Raw genomic sequence first — 16,183 nt, forward strand, 5'->3', positions numbered from 1 at the left:
AGGATTCATAATCTTGATTATAGCATCAAGGAATGGAAGATTTATTTCATATTTACAAATAAAAATGTAATTGTTATAGTTTTTGGAACTGTTGTGACTGTTAAGAAACTGGAAAGAAAGTTAAAAATAATCTTTGCAACTACAAGATATATTTTCATATTTATTGGTGACTTTTATGAGCAGACAGATGGTTAAAGAATCAAACCGCTTTATGTGATGTAATGAAACATTATGTCTTCTGCACATCCCTATCGAACCTCTTTATGTGATATAATGAAACACAGTGATTTAAAGACATCCCTATCAAACCTCTTTATGTAACACAATGAAATACAGTTGCTTCAAAACATCACTATCAAACCTATTTATGTAACATAATGAAACACATTGGCTTCAATACTGTCCATATTATTCTAAAGCTTCTACTACTCCAGATATCTGAATAATTGTTTTCTTATATTCCAGTTTTCTGAACAGAAACTACGATTATTTAACCACCTGAATAACAAACACATAAACATCATTTCCACTTACGAATTTAAAAATCAAACTTTCTTTCTGCGATACTCTAATCAATCGTATGAATTTTGGTTTTGAAGTTGAATGAATCATCAAAAAAGCCATTACTCGTTTATGTTCATTTCAAGCTCGAGTTATAGGGTTTTTGTATTTTTGTCTCTAAGTACTTTTTGAATCTATGTATTTTCCTAACATCATGAAAGTGTAAAGGTTTGGTAACCAAAGGATATATCTTCAGTTCTCAATACGAACCGTGTTTCAATCATTTAACATTTAAAAGTTTGTTCAAGGATAAAATATTCCAAATTCCTTCTTCATTTATTTATTGTTTGTTTGTTAGACTTATGAAAGTCAGTACATCAGAAGCGCCACCTGACTATTAATAAAGGCACTATTTGGAATGTACATCAAAATAACCAAACAAGAGCATGGAGGATGTGATTTTCCTGTTCAAACGGAACGGTCCCACATTCTTAAAAGACCTGTCAATAAACAAGAAACAGGCAAAGAAGAAACACTCACTAACTTGAAACTTAGACAGAATAAACGGCTGGGTCATAAAGTCAAGGACGTTATTTCTAGATATAAACCACGAAACAAAAAATAACAAAGAACAACATTTGGTGACTGAAAAGATTATAATAATTTATTGAAACTCACGTTTTGTGAAACAGTTCCTTGTAGCAAGTATTCTAGACTGATATTGAACATAAACAGCATTGGTCATAATTAATAGTAAAATATGTATAAAACTAGTAAATACACTGTATGTTTATTAACTATGTAAGGAGTTTGTAAAACCAGGTAGTTTTACTTCAAATCAAAAAGTCTCACTGGACTCCAAAGCGACGTCTGGCTAGGGTTAAAAACTCCATAGTAAACTGACAGTGTCACATCTACGTCAAAGAAACAAAAAAAAAAAAGAAAACTTTAAAGATATCGTAAGCTTCATTAAAACAAGTTTACACAGTTACAGTACTTTAAAGGATATATAAACAAAAGTTCCTAAAAACGTCATTTTATTCGTTTCAGTGAATTTCTTTCAAAATTCAACCTAGCTCTAGAAACATGTCTTTAGTATATCGGCAATACTGATAAATGTGGGGATCGTTTCCATAACAACGGCTCTCGCTCCATTCATTCAATATATTTAAATGTACATATATATATTTATTGCTGTCATGACAACTTGAGATGCTTGATTCATTCATTCTATGTATTGTTGCCATGAAAACGCCATGTGCTCGCACCCCACTAATTGTAAATATATTTTTCACTCAGATTCTAAAATATTAAATGACGTGAATTCACTTAAGATTTAACTATACAGTTGTAATAATAATGTCTGGAAGCCAGAACGTAAAGCTTCTAGTTTATTCTCCAGATGGCGCCGCATTTCACATGAAAAATATATGTGTTTGTAAAAATCTCTCACCACTCTGTTAGTAAACCAAGCATGTTTGTAATAATCTCTCACTAGTCTGGTAGTAAACCAACCATGTTTGTAATAATCTCTCACCACTCTGGTAGTAAACCAACCATGTTTGTAATAATCTCTCACCAGTCTGGTAGTAAACCAACCATGTTTGTAATAATATCTCACCACACAAGAATAAACCAAGAATGTTTATAATAATCTCTCACCACTCTGATAGTAAAATAAACATGTTTTAGTCATCTCTTATCACTCAGGTAATATACTTTTTCATACCACTGTTGTAGAAAGCTCAAGTAATCAGTTAAAGTACATAATTAAAATTAGTTAAGAAATGTCAATATAATCATTAAAATGGAGAAATCAGAATCATTCTTAGTCTGAAATTATCACAATTTAAGTTTCAATTTATCATTTAATATTTGAAAGTATAAGTTCCGAAACACTGTTTGACGACTAGAACAAAGAAAGATGAAAAGATGGATCTTTTTATCATGACCGTTATTTACTACTATGCTTTGTTCTACTTTACCACTACATTTATTACGCAGCTTTGTTCTGTTTTACCTTTACATTTATTACTCAGTTTCGTTCTGTTTTACCATTACATTTATTACTCAGTTTCGTTCTGTTTTATCACCACAACTTTGCATGTAAACATAGATGTTTATGTGTCTCTGTGTCACTCATAACTATTTTCAGAAATTCTTTGTAGTTAATCTAATGTTTGTAACTTCAATATTTCTACTTTAAATATACATTCTATTCGTGCAGATGTCTTACCTGCAAGTCCGTGTGTTAAAATAGAGCCCTGTTGAACACTTAGAATAGTTCTTACATTTACACTCGCAGACCTCGGAGTCCCAGATTTGGTCCTTATGACAGCTGCCAGATCTATGTTGATTTTTACAAACGCAACGGCATTCGTCTTCCTTATAAATCTGTTGGCTCGAACAGTCTGAAGCTTTCTCCTTACATTGAAACGAACACTTTTCATGCTCCTCGAGCTTAACTGTTTCGTGACTCTGGAAATCAAACTTTTCACTTCCTGATTCAGAATATTTGGCCTTCAGTACCTATTGAAAGAGTAAAATAAGATGTAAAAGGCCATAGAAATAACGACGTTTCTAATTATCTAAACGTGAAAAGGCTAGAGGAAATGAATATTTAAATCCTTCAATAACAAGAAACAACAATGTTCGCGGAATGTTGACGATTGAACACTTGTTTTATTATCAAACTTTGAACGAGTAAACAAGAAATAAACTCATTGTAGTTTGATGCAAATTTTGTAGGTAAAATATGAAAGAAAGATTTCCTTTAACATCTGTAAACACCACGAAAAATCACTAAATATTTAACAAGTCTACATAAGTTCGATCTGCTGGGTGAAGCAAGTGGAAACGTTTCATCGAGTTAACAGAGAAATACAACTGAAACCGTGTAAACACCATTCAGTCACAGCAGTTTTATTTAACACAACTGAAACCCTGTAAACATAATTCATTCACAGCAGTTTTACTAAATACAACTCAAACCGTGTAAATACCGTTCAACCACAGTAGTTTTATTTAACACGACAGGAACCATGTAAATGTCATTCATTCACACCAGATCTACTTACCATAGCTTAAACCGTGTAAACATCATTCATATTTATGAGTTCGGGGGAGGAAAAAGAAACGTTTCACGAAAAGAAGAACGGGATTAAAGGTTTTTGAAATTATGCAACAGACAATCACTTGACTACATACCAACAGCATGTGAACTTTAGCTGTTACAATCTCTGACCATATGGCAACAACATATGGACTTTAACTGTTATTCAGGGATCTGCTACAACAGAGCAAGGAAGATACAAACCGTTATTGAAACCGTCTTAATCTTCGTCGGAACACAGGTGAGTAAGGAGCTTGTAGAACAGCCACTACATCTTTTAAGTCTTATGCACCGAGGCCAGGTCACCAGCAACGGGTCAAAAGACTTGGGAAGCTCAACTATCTCAGGGTGTGGTTCGCAGACTGCGGGTGGAGCTAAATAATCCAAATAAATAGAACTTTGTAAGTCGTAAACCTTCGACCATATAAAATATACCAGATGTTCGCTTTGTCCATAATTACACACTATATCCGATACACAACTAGACACAACTATTCGTTAATGTTACCACTATATCCAATACACAACTAGAGATAACTATCCATTAATGTAGCCACTATATCCAATACACAACTAGAGATAACTATCCATTAATGTAGCCACTATATCCAATACACTACTGGACACGACTATCCGTTAATGTAACCACTATATCCAATACACAACTAGAGATAACTATCCGTTAATGTAGCCACTATATCCAATACACTACTGAACACGACTATCCATTAATGTTACCATTATATCCAATACACAACTAGACACAACTATCCATTAATGTTACCATTATATGCAATACACAACTAGAAACAACTATCCATTAATGTAACCACTATATCCAATACACAACTTGAAACAACTATCCATTAATGTAACCACTATATCCGATACACTACTGGACACGACTATCCATTAATGTAACCATTATATCCAATACACAACTAGAAACAACTATCCATTAATGTAACCACTATGTTCGATACACAACTAGACACAACTATCTAATAATGTGACCACTATAGCTAATACAAAACTAGACATAACTATCCATTAACATTGCCACTATATACAATACACAACTATTCATTAATGTTACCACTATTTCCAAAACATAACTAGAGAAGACTATCCATTAATGTTAATACTTCTCAACTTAGTCACCATACTTACTATATCCCTATGGAAAAATCAAATTTGGCTATTATATCACTGTTATAATATTACATTATATTAGCATATTTATACTGTACACTGTATGCTTTACTACTATATACCTATTATAATGTTACTGTAAGGTTTTATGTAGGTATGGCCCGGAATCTTTACCGTAGGTGTCTGTGAGTTATTGGTGATAAATAAAGAACACCCAGTTCACTTGTTTTAAAATATTATACTAAAATAAGTTAAACATATACACAAATGTCCGTTACACTGTTGGTTACTACACTTGTATCCAGAGCTTTAAGTAATTGGCACACATGTTTGTTCGGTTACGTTAGAACACGCTTAACAAGACGATTTATTTCGTCTCTACTCTGTTATAAAAATACGATTGGTGATAAGTTCACTTTAGAAATCGTCACTATACACTCTTTATACTTAAACTCACAATCACGCAGTCTAGATTTATTTCTGTCTATCTAGCTTTGTCTAACTTATCTTGAACTACATTTTGTACGAGTATTTATATCCTGACCAAGTCTTAGAACTTGTACATATACGAGATTATATGATGCAATAATACTCAATTAAAACAATGATTAAAGGCTATCTAAATCGTAACACTTGCATTGTACATAAATATCCGTGTATATATAACAATTACATTATACTAGTATATCACTATAGAAATATTGCACTGTGTTACTATATCACTATAGAAATATTACACAGTGTTACTATATCACTATAGAAATATTATACTGTGTTACTATATCACTATAGAAATATTACACTGTCTTACTATATAACTATAGAAATATTACACTGTCTTACTATATCACTATTGTAATATTACACTGTCTTACTATATCACTATTGTAATATTAAATATCACCATATTGTACTATACTCCTACAGCTTTAACTATACCCCTACTCACCATATAATAGCTTCAAAGGTGACGTAAATGTAGTGTTGAACAAAAACCCAAATTACAATAATTTAACATTATAATGTTTGTTTTAAATATGTTCAAATTCTCAAATTAAATACAAAAGCTAATAATACAGAATCTCATTCGACGAAAATTGTGCTTATTTTCTTATTAATTTCGTCCTTTATGATGTCCATTTAATCCAAAGTTTTAGATTTGTTAACCTACGTACTAGGTAGTTACGTATCACGTCAAGGGTGACATCATTCTAATATGGTGTTAAAGTTCACCAGAATAAAATAACTTAATGAATAACTCACTTGGCGTGTTGCTGTGTCCATGTCTTCCTAGAAAATTTAAAAGAAAAATCTGTTTCTAGTAAATAATATTTTATTTCCAATATTTAAAACACACAAAGAATTAATAAATACACCCAGGTTTTTAACGCCCAGGATATTTTGAGAATCAGTTTAAACAATGCTAACAGCACAGTTTTCGTTATGAAACACATTAGAACGTATTGTTTACAGTTTTATTGTTAAAATATTTCAACGTATTTAGGATAAAATAAAAATCTCTTAAACTGTCGTAAAATGTTTTTTCTTCACAATCCTCTTAGATTATCCATTTCGGAGTGAAAGTCAGAGGTGTGTAAAAATAGTATTTCATATATTTTGTCTCCTATAACTTACTGTTTAAATGGCATTTCGTTCAATACGACACTATTCAGTTCAGCTGGATGACGAGAGATAAAAAGTATCTGAAACGCTGTATCAATACGGAGTATAATATTTTAAAAAGATAGCTTGTATTCCATACGTTGGAGAATATTATATACCAAAAGACCTCTGATTTTGAATCCGAAATGGACAAATTAAATGGAATCTTGAAAACAAAATATGTAGTTTTAGTTATTTTTGTATCAAATGTTAGGCTTAGTTCGCTATCTTTCGGCGTTTAAACTGTCCATACTGTCTACCAACAAAGTGTTTACATGAAGGATATCAATTCACCGCATCTTTGGAGTTTGTTTGGAATCATCTTGGTGAAGAAACTCGGAAAGTCAACTCTAAACCCTTGTTGATTCGAAATAATAAAAGAATGTGGAAATATAATGGTATTATAAAATAGTATTATGTGCTGTGGCTTTCCTCATGTATTAGTCAATTTTACTATAAAAACAAAACTATAAAAATTATCCTTAAATGTAAACTTTACTTGAATGCTGTACATGAATCATCAACACTGTTAATGGCTAATAATTCTGGGTTTTTAAAAATTAAATTTGAACCAATAGTAAAAATTTCAATTACCATAGATGTAAGGAACGTTCGTCAAAAAGTCATTCATGAATTGAGTGAAATTCTTAACACTGCTCATTCTGATGAGTAAAGATTCTGGAATCTGAAACACGAGAGAAAGTTATAAGTGTTGTAGTCAGTGCGTCACTTCAAAGAATATTCTAGATTACATTGTAAATGTTGGCTAAGTGTTGGCGGTGTATCCTTTTAATCAGACATCCCCTCTGTCGTCTATCAGTTCCTAATTAGAGACAGATTAGTGCAATTAGCTATTTGTTAGCTCTGTGCGAAGATTTTAATATAAACAAACAAATGTTCAAAAAACCTATTTTATTTGGTTACAGTGTACGTTTTAACTCTACTATTACCTACAGGGTCCACATTAGACTTATCATCTTTATAAACATAGTTGTTTAACGGGATCCATAGCACACCCAATAAATGATACAAACTAACATCAATATTGACATTAGTAACATTAATCCATGCTGCTGGAGTTACCTGTGTAATGAGTGTTGTAAGAAGCAAAAAATCATGACCGTTAGTGAAGACAATATAAAGTTGTAGGGAAGTGTAAGAGTAAGATGATGATTAGAACTAAGAAAAATATTATGTTTTATACGCATAATTTATGTCTTGTTAAAGGCCTGTTCTCTTGGCCTGTGTACAAGGAAATCTATAAATCTAGAATGGAGAATGTGAATTAGAAGATGAAAAACTTGCACATTTTAATGTTTGACTTTCTAATAACTTGAAAATACAGTTGTTGGAAGTACGTGTTTTACGTCACTGTATAGATGCGTGATATTACCTTCCAATAACAGGTAACATCACCAAATACAAGGATGTTGCTGCGTCTTAAAGGAACAGGTTTCTCTCTTTTTTTTTCAGTTCTCTAATTTCTCTTCAATTTGGCAACGTATTCTCGAAGTAGATCTTACGTCATTCTTCGTTACTTATACCAGTAAAAACGAACACGTGGTAAATAAAAGTGTTTTTGAAACGCATGATCCAAATACTATCATACAGCTCGTGGTGATAGCGCTCTTGTTGATTTACGGGCAACAATCCTGCAGACGTCACTGTGAGATGGAGGTTTAGTTGTTCTTCAATGTTTTTGAATTGTAAGTTATCTATTTTGTAAGGTTTGAAAAGGTATCTATTAGAGGAGATATTGATTACATACGGCTGGCATTGTATCTGTTGCAGTAGACGAAGTTTGCGAAGGTTGGTATCGTGTCTATTACAGGCGCTATAGATTACATACGGTTGATATCTTATATGTAGCAGGAGATGAGATTTATTAAGCTGTGTATCGTGTCTGTTACAGGAGAAAATTACGTGAGTTGGCATGGTTGTAAGTTAAAGTGAAAGTTTCTTATTTCAATGTCTTCTTTTCAGATGTTATCTTATGCCTCCCTTAGATATCTAGAGACATAGTTTAGGAGTAATTAGGAAGTTGCTGAAGATGCTCAGAGAAATTATTTGTTTTATGTATTAATTAAGATATATCTGTTCTATTGATTTGAACAGTTAGTCTAGCCTCGTTTATATTGGAACAAATATTGGTTAAATTCGATCCTTATCTTGAACATTTCACACAGAACACAAATCGACTTTCATAAACACTAGATACATTTATCAAAATTAATCAACTTTTGTGGAAAACCGGTGGTCGGCTCACCTGTGACTGTGCAGTGTTTATCATGTAATTTGAACGTTACAAGAGATTAGAAACTGGTTGTATACTTCCATTCGTTTGTAATTGGTTGTAAGATGAATCAGTAACTCACATCATCTTGTATTTTTGTCTGGACCACATGAAGGGTGTTAGAAAAGTAAAACAATATTTTCGCTAAACACATCAAAACAACACTTATTTTAAAAGTCAGGATTACACTGTGACCTTAGGCATTCCAGTTAAGAAATATCTGATGTAAGCTACCCTAAATACAAGGTTTTAACTACCTTGACAACTATATCCCAGGCCTTAACTTCTTTGACACCTAGATACCAGGCCTGAACTACCGTGACAACTATATCCCAGGCCTTAACTACCTTCACAACTAGATCCAAGGCCTTAACTTCCTTGACACCTAAATACCAGGCCTGAACTACCTTGACAACTGGATCACAGGCCTTAACTTCATTGACACTTATATACCAGGCCTGAACTACCGTGACACCTAGATACCAGGTTTAAACTACCTTCACAACAAGATCCAAGGCCTTAACTTCTTTGACACCTAAATACCAGGCCTGAACTACCTTGACAACTGGATCACAGGCCTTAACTTCCTTGACACCTATACACCAGGCCTGAACTACCGTGACACCTAGATACCAGGTCTAAACTACCTTCACAACTGGATACAAGGCCTTAACTTCCTTGACACCTAGATACCAGGCCTGAACTACCCTGCCATCTAGATACCAGGTTTGAGCTACGTTGACACCCAGATACCAGGCATTAAATACCTTAGCACCGAGATGCCAGATCTGAACTACCCTGACATATAAATACCAGATTTGAGCTAACTTGACACCACGATACCAGGCCTAAACTACCTTGACAACTATATACCAAGCCTGAACTACCATGACATTTAGATACCAGGTTTGAGCTACCTTGACACCTAAATACCATGCCTTAGCTACCCTTAGATCTAATGATGTCTGGATAGCGTGTCAACGCATCATTATAGTTTATCCCTTATTTAGACCTTGAGATGAGATAAACTGTCGTCAAACTTAGGAGGAAGGGGGTGGGGGAGTCACTGTTCATCCCAAACTTTCTACACTTTCCAACATACAATCACAAAGATATGAAAACTACTCCATAAAGTTGCTTACCGTTAAATCGTTTGATGTTAATGGATTTCCGGATATTTCAACCGAATCTGGGAATAAAACGACGTCGTAGTCATCAGCGTAAACGTTGATGAAAGTGGCGGTAAGCAGCACAAGCAACACTATGAGATACATGAATGTTTTGTTGCAGACTGGGGTGTGTATATGTCTCAGCTTATCCTAAATACGCGTTATTGCTGTAGAAACGCGTCCTCCTCGCGTTTAATTAACTTAATGTTCAAAGAAACAACGTCAGTAACAAGAGGTCGCGTTCGTATCTATGTAGATTCAGCTTCTTATTCTTGTTTTCTGAGCGCTTTCTCTCTCGTTTATATATATCATATGCAACCGTTTAACTAGTCCACGTGCTCCTTGAATCGGACCAGTAGTGAATTGCGTCACGTTTATCACGGAAATTGTGCCTTTAAAAGTGTCACGCGTATCATATAACTTATACAATGAAAAATATATTTTTTCGAACGTTTCAAAGATGAAAATCGTGATGCAAATTGCGTGGGAAGAGGAAATATAGGGTTAATAGTTATGCAACTTTCTCCAAGCTGGATATATTTACACATGATTAACGATACTATTGGTTTACTATACTGTAGAGTCTGTCGTTTGTTTTCCTAACTTTACTCAACAAAACTAATATTGATATAATATATAATATGTTGTCCATATTCTCAAGTTTACTCTACAAAACTGATATTATGTTTTATGACATCATACAGTTCTACATATGTTGGTATAATATGTTATATAATCTGTTGATTTTGCTCTAAAAAAACGAGTTCACGTATTCTTTGTTTCTATTTAACTTTATTCTTCTTCTGTTGCTTGTGAAACTTCATTTATACTTTATGTTGAGAAACAGTTTAGTGTTATCTTAAAGATATTGTTAATTATTGTATATTTTTATTTCTCTGTTATGATATAAAACGTGTTTTCGCTGAAGTACCTACTTTCATGAGATGTACTATAGGTTGGACAATAACGTGGTTAGATTTAGATAAGTTTGAAAACACTTTAGTTGCTGAGTTTTAATATCTATAATTTATTGTTACTTTACCTTACAAGTAGTTATTTTAATTTTAAATGAAACTATACTAAGAAAGGGAGAATATAAACGTGTTACTTTTACTTCGACGAGTAAAATCCCAGTTAACCAGCTACAGTGTATGATATATGCAATAAGGAGGCTTGTAGTTGTTTTACAGAATATATAATAACAAAAACAAATTAGTGCACAGAGCTAACAATTCAAACACACAATACCCAACAACAGAGACAAAATCCACCCACTAAATCTTTCAAAATAGTGAAATTAAAGTTTGAAGGTGTTAAGAAAAGGGATTTTCAAATATTTGATTCAGAAAATCGAAAAGATTATTCATCTCGTATGTTATGTTTATATCATGTGGACGTTCATATAAAGAGAGAAATCACAATGAAAATAATTAAAATACAAATTTCAGTCTATTTATTTAAATAACAGCTTTTATCACTTCTTGTTTATTGTTAAGGGCAAAGCTACAGAATGGGCTATCTGTGCTGTGCCCACCATGGGTATTGAAAACAGGTTTTTTTAGCATTGAGTGAGCTTAGTTTTTGCCAGAATTATTAAATGTCTATTTTTGTTCAACGACAATTTCGAAGGAAACAAAACCACTGTAGATATATTTCTGAACTTAAACGTAGCCACATCCGTCAAGTTTCCCTATCAATCACACTTCCTGGATGTGACTAACACGTTTTTTAAAATTGTCGTCATTTTAAATTCTAATTATTTCATTTCATTTCTAACTTTTAGTTATGGGTGATTCACTGATATCTTCAACAGAAAGGAAGTACGCGTTAAAACGTCGTTGTATATACGTGAATGGGTGGCACTAATACTTCTAATTACTTTGTCAACTTTACATATAAAGTAGTGTTGTCCGTTTGTTTGCTGTCACAAGTTGTTGTCAGAAAGTGGCTCAACCAATTTAAATGGCATTTCGTGACGAAACTCGGGATACACCGAAAGATAGACTTGAAATGGATAAGCAACCAGATGAATGGTCCGAAATAGTGTAAGAGAACCCACTCCCCCATTCATGGTATATTTTATTAAGATCGGGATTATCATGCTTCTATGATAGTACATAGGGATTGTCTTGAGGTTCCATATATAACTATACGTGTGAAAATATACAGATTTATACGTTTATAATGATGTAAAACTCTGATATTTCTTGGAAATACATACTATGATGAATGACTATATAATCGAGAATAACATTATATAATATTTTTGGACAACATGGGACCTATTGGTCCACCTCGGCTGTCTCATTCTTTAAACTAAAGTATCAAACAAATAGATTAAAGAAATAAATAAATATGAATATTAAAGCCAGCCCATAAAATTCATATACTTATCAAGCTTTATCTTAAACTCATTAAATTTATTTATTAAGATGATGCATTGTCAAAACCTATGTAGTTATAAATAGTGATAATAAATATGCAATTACAAAACTTGAGCTTAACATCATCATGTGTAGATGGGCGAAAGTTGTCACGAAAACACAAAATAAGTGAAAATATCTTAAAACACACATGTATAAATGTGTGTGTGTGTGTACAGTTGTTTTGTCGACAAGTAAAATGATTGTATGTCTTATATTTGCGAGTTTTTGGATTATATTTTGGATATAGATAGGTATGTGGATAGATAGATAGACAAACAAGATGTTAGGAAAACACATAGGTTCAAAGGATAAAGACAAAAATAAGAAACTGTAACCCGAACGCTTTCCAGAGATAGATGTTTCGAAAGCGGTCTAATTATAGGGAATCTTATTTTAATATATTATATATATATAAATGAAATTCGTATTTACTTAATGGTCACTAGAGTGATCTATTAAACACCTTGAATAATTTAAAATACATTAATGAAACGAGAGGAAATGAGTTTCAAAAGTAATAATTTCTTGATCTTTTCTAAGTCATGCTACAATATCCGGTCATGTGACCTCTTTGTTCCATACTGTATATATATATATATATATCTGTGTTAGTGTAAACTACTTGTACCTGATGATGACAAAACTTTGTCGAAACGTTGTACATTTGCTGTTATGTTAAACTTATATTAAAGTTTTTCTTCATTACCCATTCAAGCCGCCTCCAAGCATTATTGGTCTCAAAGTGGGTTCCTTGTCATCGAAAGAGTATCTCATGATATTAACGATAGAGGGCCCATACTGTACCTTTAAGCGAAAACGATGGTGTGTATTTATAGATATATATATTTAAGCGGGAACCGTAGTGTGTATTTATATATATATATATATATGTAAATTTATCCAACAAAGACTCACAGCAGTAATTGCTGCCAAAGGTTCTTTCATCAAGTACTGACTTAGGGGGCTGAATACTTATGCAATTAGCAAATATCAATTTATATATCTGCTTTGCAGCTTTTGCTGACATTTAACTTCCTTCACACATAACAGTGTTAAGTTTGATCATTAGAGTTTTGAATAAAACAAATCCATAAAAATATTTTTACATTATTTGTATTTCCTCAAAATGTGACTTTATTGGTGTGAGGGGTGAATTCCTTTCTAAGACACTGTAAATAGCAGGAAGCTGTTCTTGAAAACAAACACATTCCTAGTAATAATTAAGAATGAAATTAGTGTATCAGTTACACAAAAAAAGTTAATTACGGTCTTGTCATCAACGTTTCCAAAGTTCATTAATAAAAGTAACGATTTGTGTCGACAGATGGCGGTTTCTACCAGCTTTGCACAATGGGGTGGTGCAATTTTGTCCATTATATCTGGCAAAATTGTTCCAATTCTGACAAGTTCGTTGGGGGATCATTGATGGACTGCAATCTTCAAGTTTCGCCATAAATTTTCCATTGGATTCAAGTAGGGATTTTGACTTGGCCACTTCAAGACATTCATTTTCTTCCTTTGAAACCACAGCAGTGTGGACTGGGACTTGTGCTTCGGGTCATTGTTCTTCTGAAATAGGAATTTTCAAACCAGTTTTATGTTCTTGGCAGACTCAAGCTGGTTTTCCACTAGGATTCGCCTCTACTTTGCACCATCCATGTTCTCCTAAGTCCTGATAAACTTCTCTTTCCCTGCTGATGAGAAGTATCCCCATAACACGATGCTGTCACCACCATACTTAACAGTCTGTATGGTGTTAACTGGATGATGTGCTCTGTTGGGATTGCGTTTGACGTAATGCTTTGAATTTAGACCAAAAAGCTCAATTTTTGGGCTCGTCTGACCACAAAACCTTTCGTTACATTTCTGCAGTATAATTTAGATGTTTTGTCGCAAACTTCATACGAGATATGAGACCATTCTTTTTCAGTAATGGCTTTTTTCTTGCCACTCTTGTGTAGGGACCGTGATATTGTCAATATGTGAACCGCGACTCTCGTCTCAGATATGGAACCTTCAAAATCTTTCAAAGTCACTCTTGGCTTCATAGTGGCATCCCTAACCAGTTTCCTGCTTGCTCGGCTGCTTGTTTTGGAAGGACGGCCTTATCTAGGTTGTGAGTGGGTGGTACGAAACACATTCCACCTCTTAATTATGGACTTCACCATAATCAAAGAAATAATTAGCAGAAATAATTTTATTGTAACCTGATGTCTGCTTCTGTACCATTTTATCCCTGACTTGTTTGATAAGCTTCTTGGTCTTCATGGTTAGTTTGTCGTATCACTATGTTGCTTTCTTGCTTTTTTTTGTCAATTTGTAGTAGACCGTGTAGATTCTACATATAAAGTCCCATTTGGAGGTGTCATGACTCAAAGCTCAGACGGAAACAACATGTGGAAACTTTGCAGGTAGGATGAATACTTTTGCAATGCACTGCAACTATTCACATTCATTGTCTTCACACTAATGTCTAAATAGTGTTTCACATCTATTATTAACACATTAAGTTGACAATGGATAAAAACATGCCATATCCAGCTGAGTATAATACTTTTCAGTTCTTATTAATAAACTAATTTGTTTCTAAGGAACTGAAAATTTTCAACCTAATACAGTCATTCCTAACTTACACTATTGATCAGAGAGCACGTGGCCTCTGGATAGAGTAACGATTCACTGACGGCTCAGTTAAGACGTTAGTGATGTTGCATTGAATAAGGAGGTCATTTCTCTACGGACGTGAGTTACGAAGTGATGTGTTGCTTGGTCTCTCTCATACATGTCCTAAATGCCTCATCTGCAATTCTCTGGTTATTATTGGATAACAGTTAAAAGAGTTACTAAGCTGAGATAGTTCATCATCATAAAAGAAACAAGTGCAAGGGGGAACTGCCTCCAACACAAGTTCCATTTCTATTAGGAGAAAAGCATGAAATCACACAACAGTTGGAATGACATTGTTGCAAACCCTAATATTGTGTCTAGTCACTGCCCATTGTTTACTATTGATATCAGAAACCAATACAGTGTTATTTATCATCATCAGAATGTATAATTATTGAAAGTACTGAAAATAAGTTATTCTTGAAAGGAATGAGAATATTAGTTTAAAATACGGTTTTAATGTACTTCTAAAATTAGATACTTTATTCTTTATTTTATTAGCTAATTCATCTCAGACACTGGCCACTATCTGTTATGTACTGAAAGTAATTTAAACATTCAGATGACCACTAATCTCGATTGATTTGGTTTGTTTTATTTTGAAGTTAGCGCAAAACTACTCGAGGGTTATCTGTATTAGCCATTCATAATTTAGCAGCGATAGGCTAGAGGAAAGGTAGTTAATAAACACCTCCCACCGTCAACACTTGGGCTACTATTTTACCGATGAATATTGGGGTTGACCATTACATTATAATGCATCCATGGTTGAAAAGGCGATCATGTTTGGTGACAGGGATTCAACCCTATTACCTGCAGATTGTGCCCTAGCCACCAGGTCTGGGAATCTCGAAAACGCAATACTTCTCTAGTAATTGTAATTTGACACATGGTCTCTCCCTCAAACAAAGGTTTCTCAGTGGCAGTGATTGGATGTAAAATATCCATGATTTAACTGCACGTGCAATGTTCCCAGATGTTCAACATGTAAACTGTGCAGCCACTATAGATACAATCATGATTGATCTTCTGACAGTCCTTGTTGAGGTAAATCTATTAATCAAGTCCAAATGTACAGTGGCGGCACCGACAAAAATAGGTTTGCATCTGACATCCAGTAGTGATAGTAGCAATAGCCTTGCGCCAGATCAGAAGTTGAAGAACAAAGTATACAATCTCACAAATATAATGAAGAAAGATC

At 33.5% G+C, this 16,183-nt stretch overlaps 1 protein-coding gene across 1 annotated transcript; it reads right to left on the reverse strand.

Annotated features, from left to right (window-relative positions):
• Nucleotides 1-1,119: 1,119 nt before the first annotated feature.
• Nucleotides 1,120-10,258, reverse strand: LOC106462639 (vascular endothelial growth factor A-A-like). The gene is made up of 6 exons (XM_013922581.2): nucleotides 9,863-10,258; nucleotides 7,022-7,112; nucleotides 6,029-6,055; nucleotides 3,818-3,987; nucleotides 2,738-3,030; nucleotides 1,120-1,415 (listed from the first exon to the last, which is right to left on the reverse strand). Exons 1-6 carry the CDS (start codon nucleotides 9,992-9,994, stop codon nucleotides 1,382-1,384), a joined length of 747 nt encoding a protein of 248 aa, XP_013778035.1. The 5' UTR covers nucleotides 9,995-10,258; the 3' UTR covers nucleotides 1,120-1,381.
• Nucleotides 10,259-16,183: the final 5,925 nt, after the last annotated feature.

This window comes from Limulus polyphemus, unplaced genomic scaffold (genome assembly GCF_000517525.1).
Source record: "Limulus polyphemus unplaced genomic scaffold, Limulus_polyphemus-2.1.2 Scaffold1215, whole genome shotgun sequence".
Taxonomy (NCBI): Eukaryota; Metazoa; Arthropoda; class Merostomata; order Xiphosura; family Limulidae; genus Limulus; species Limulus polyphemus.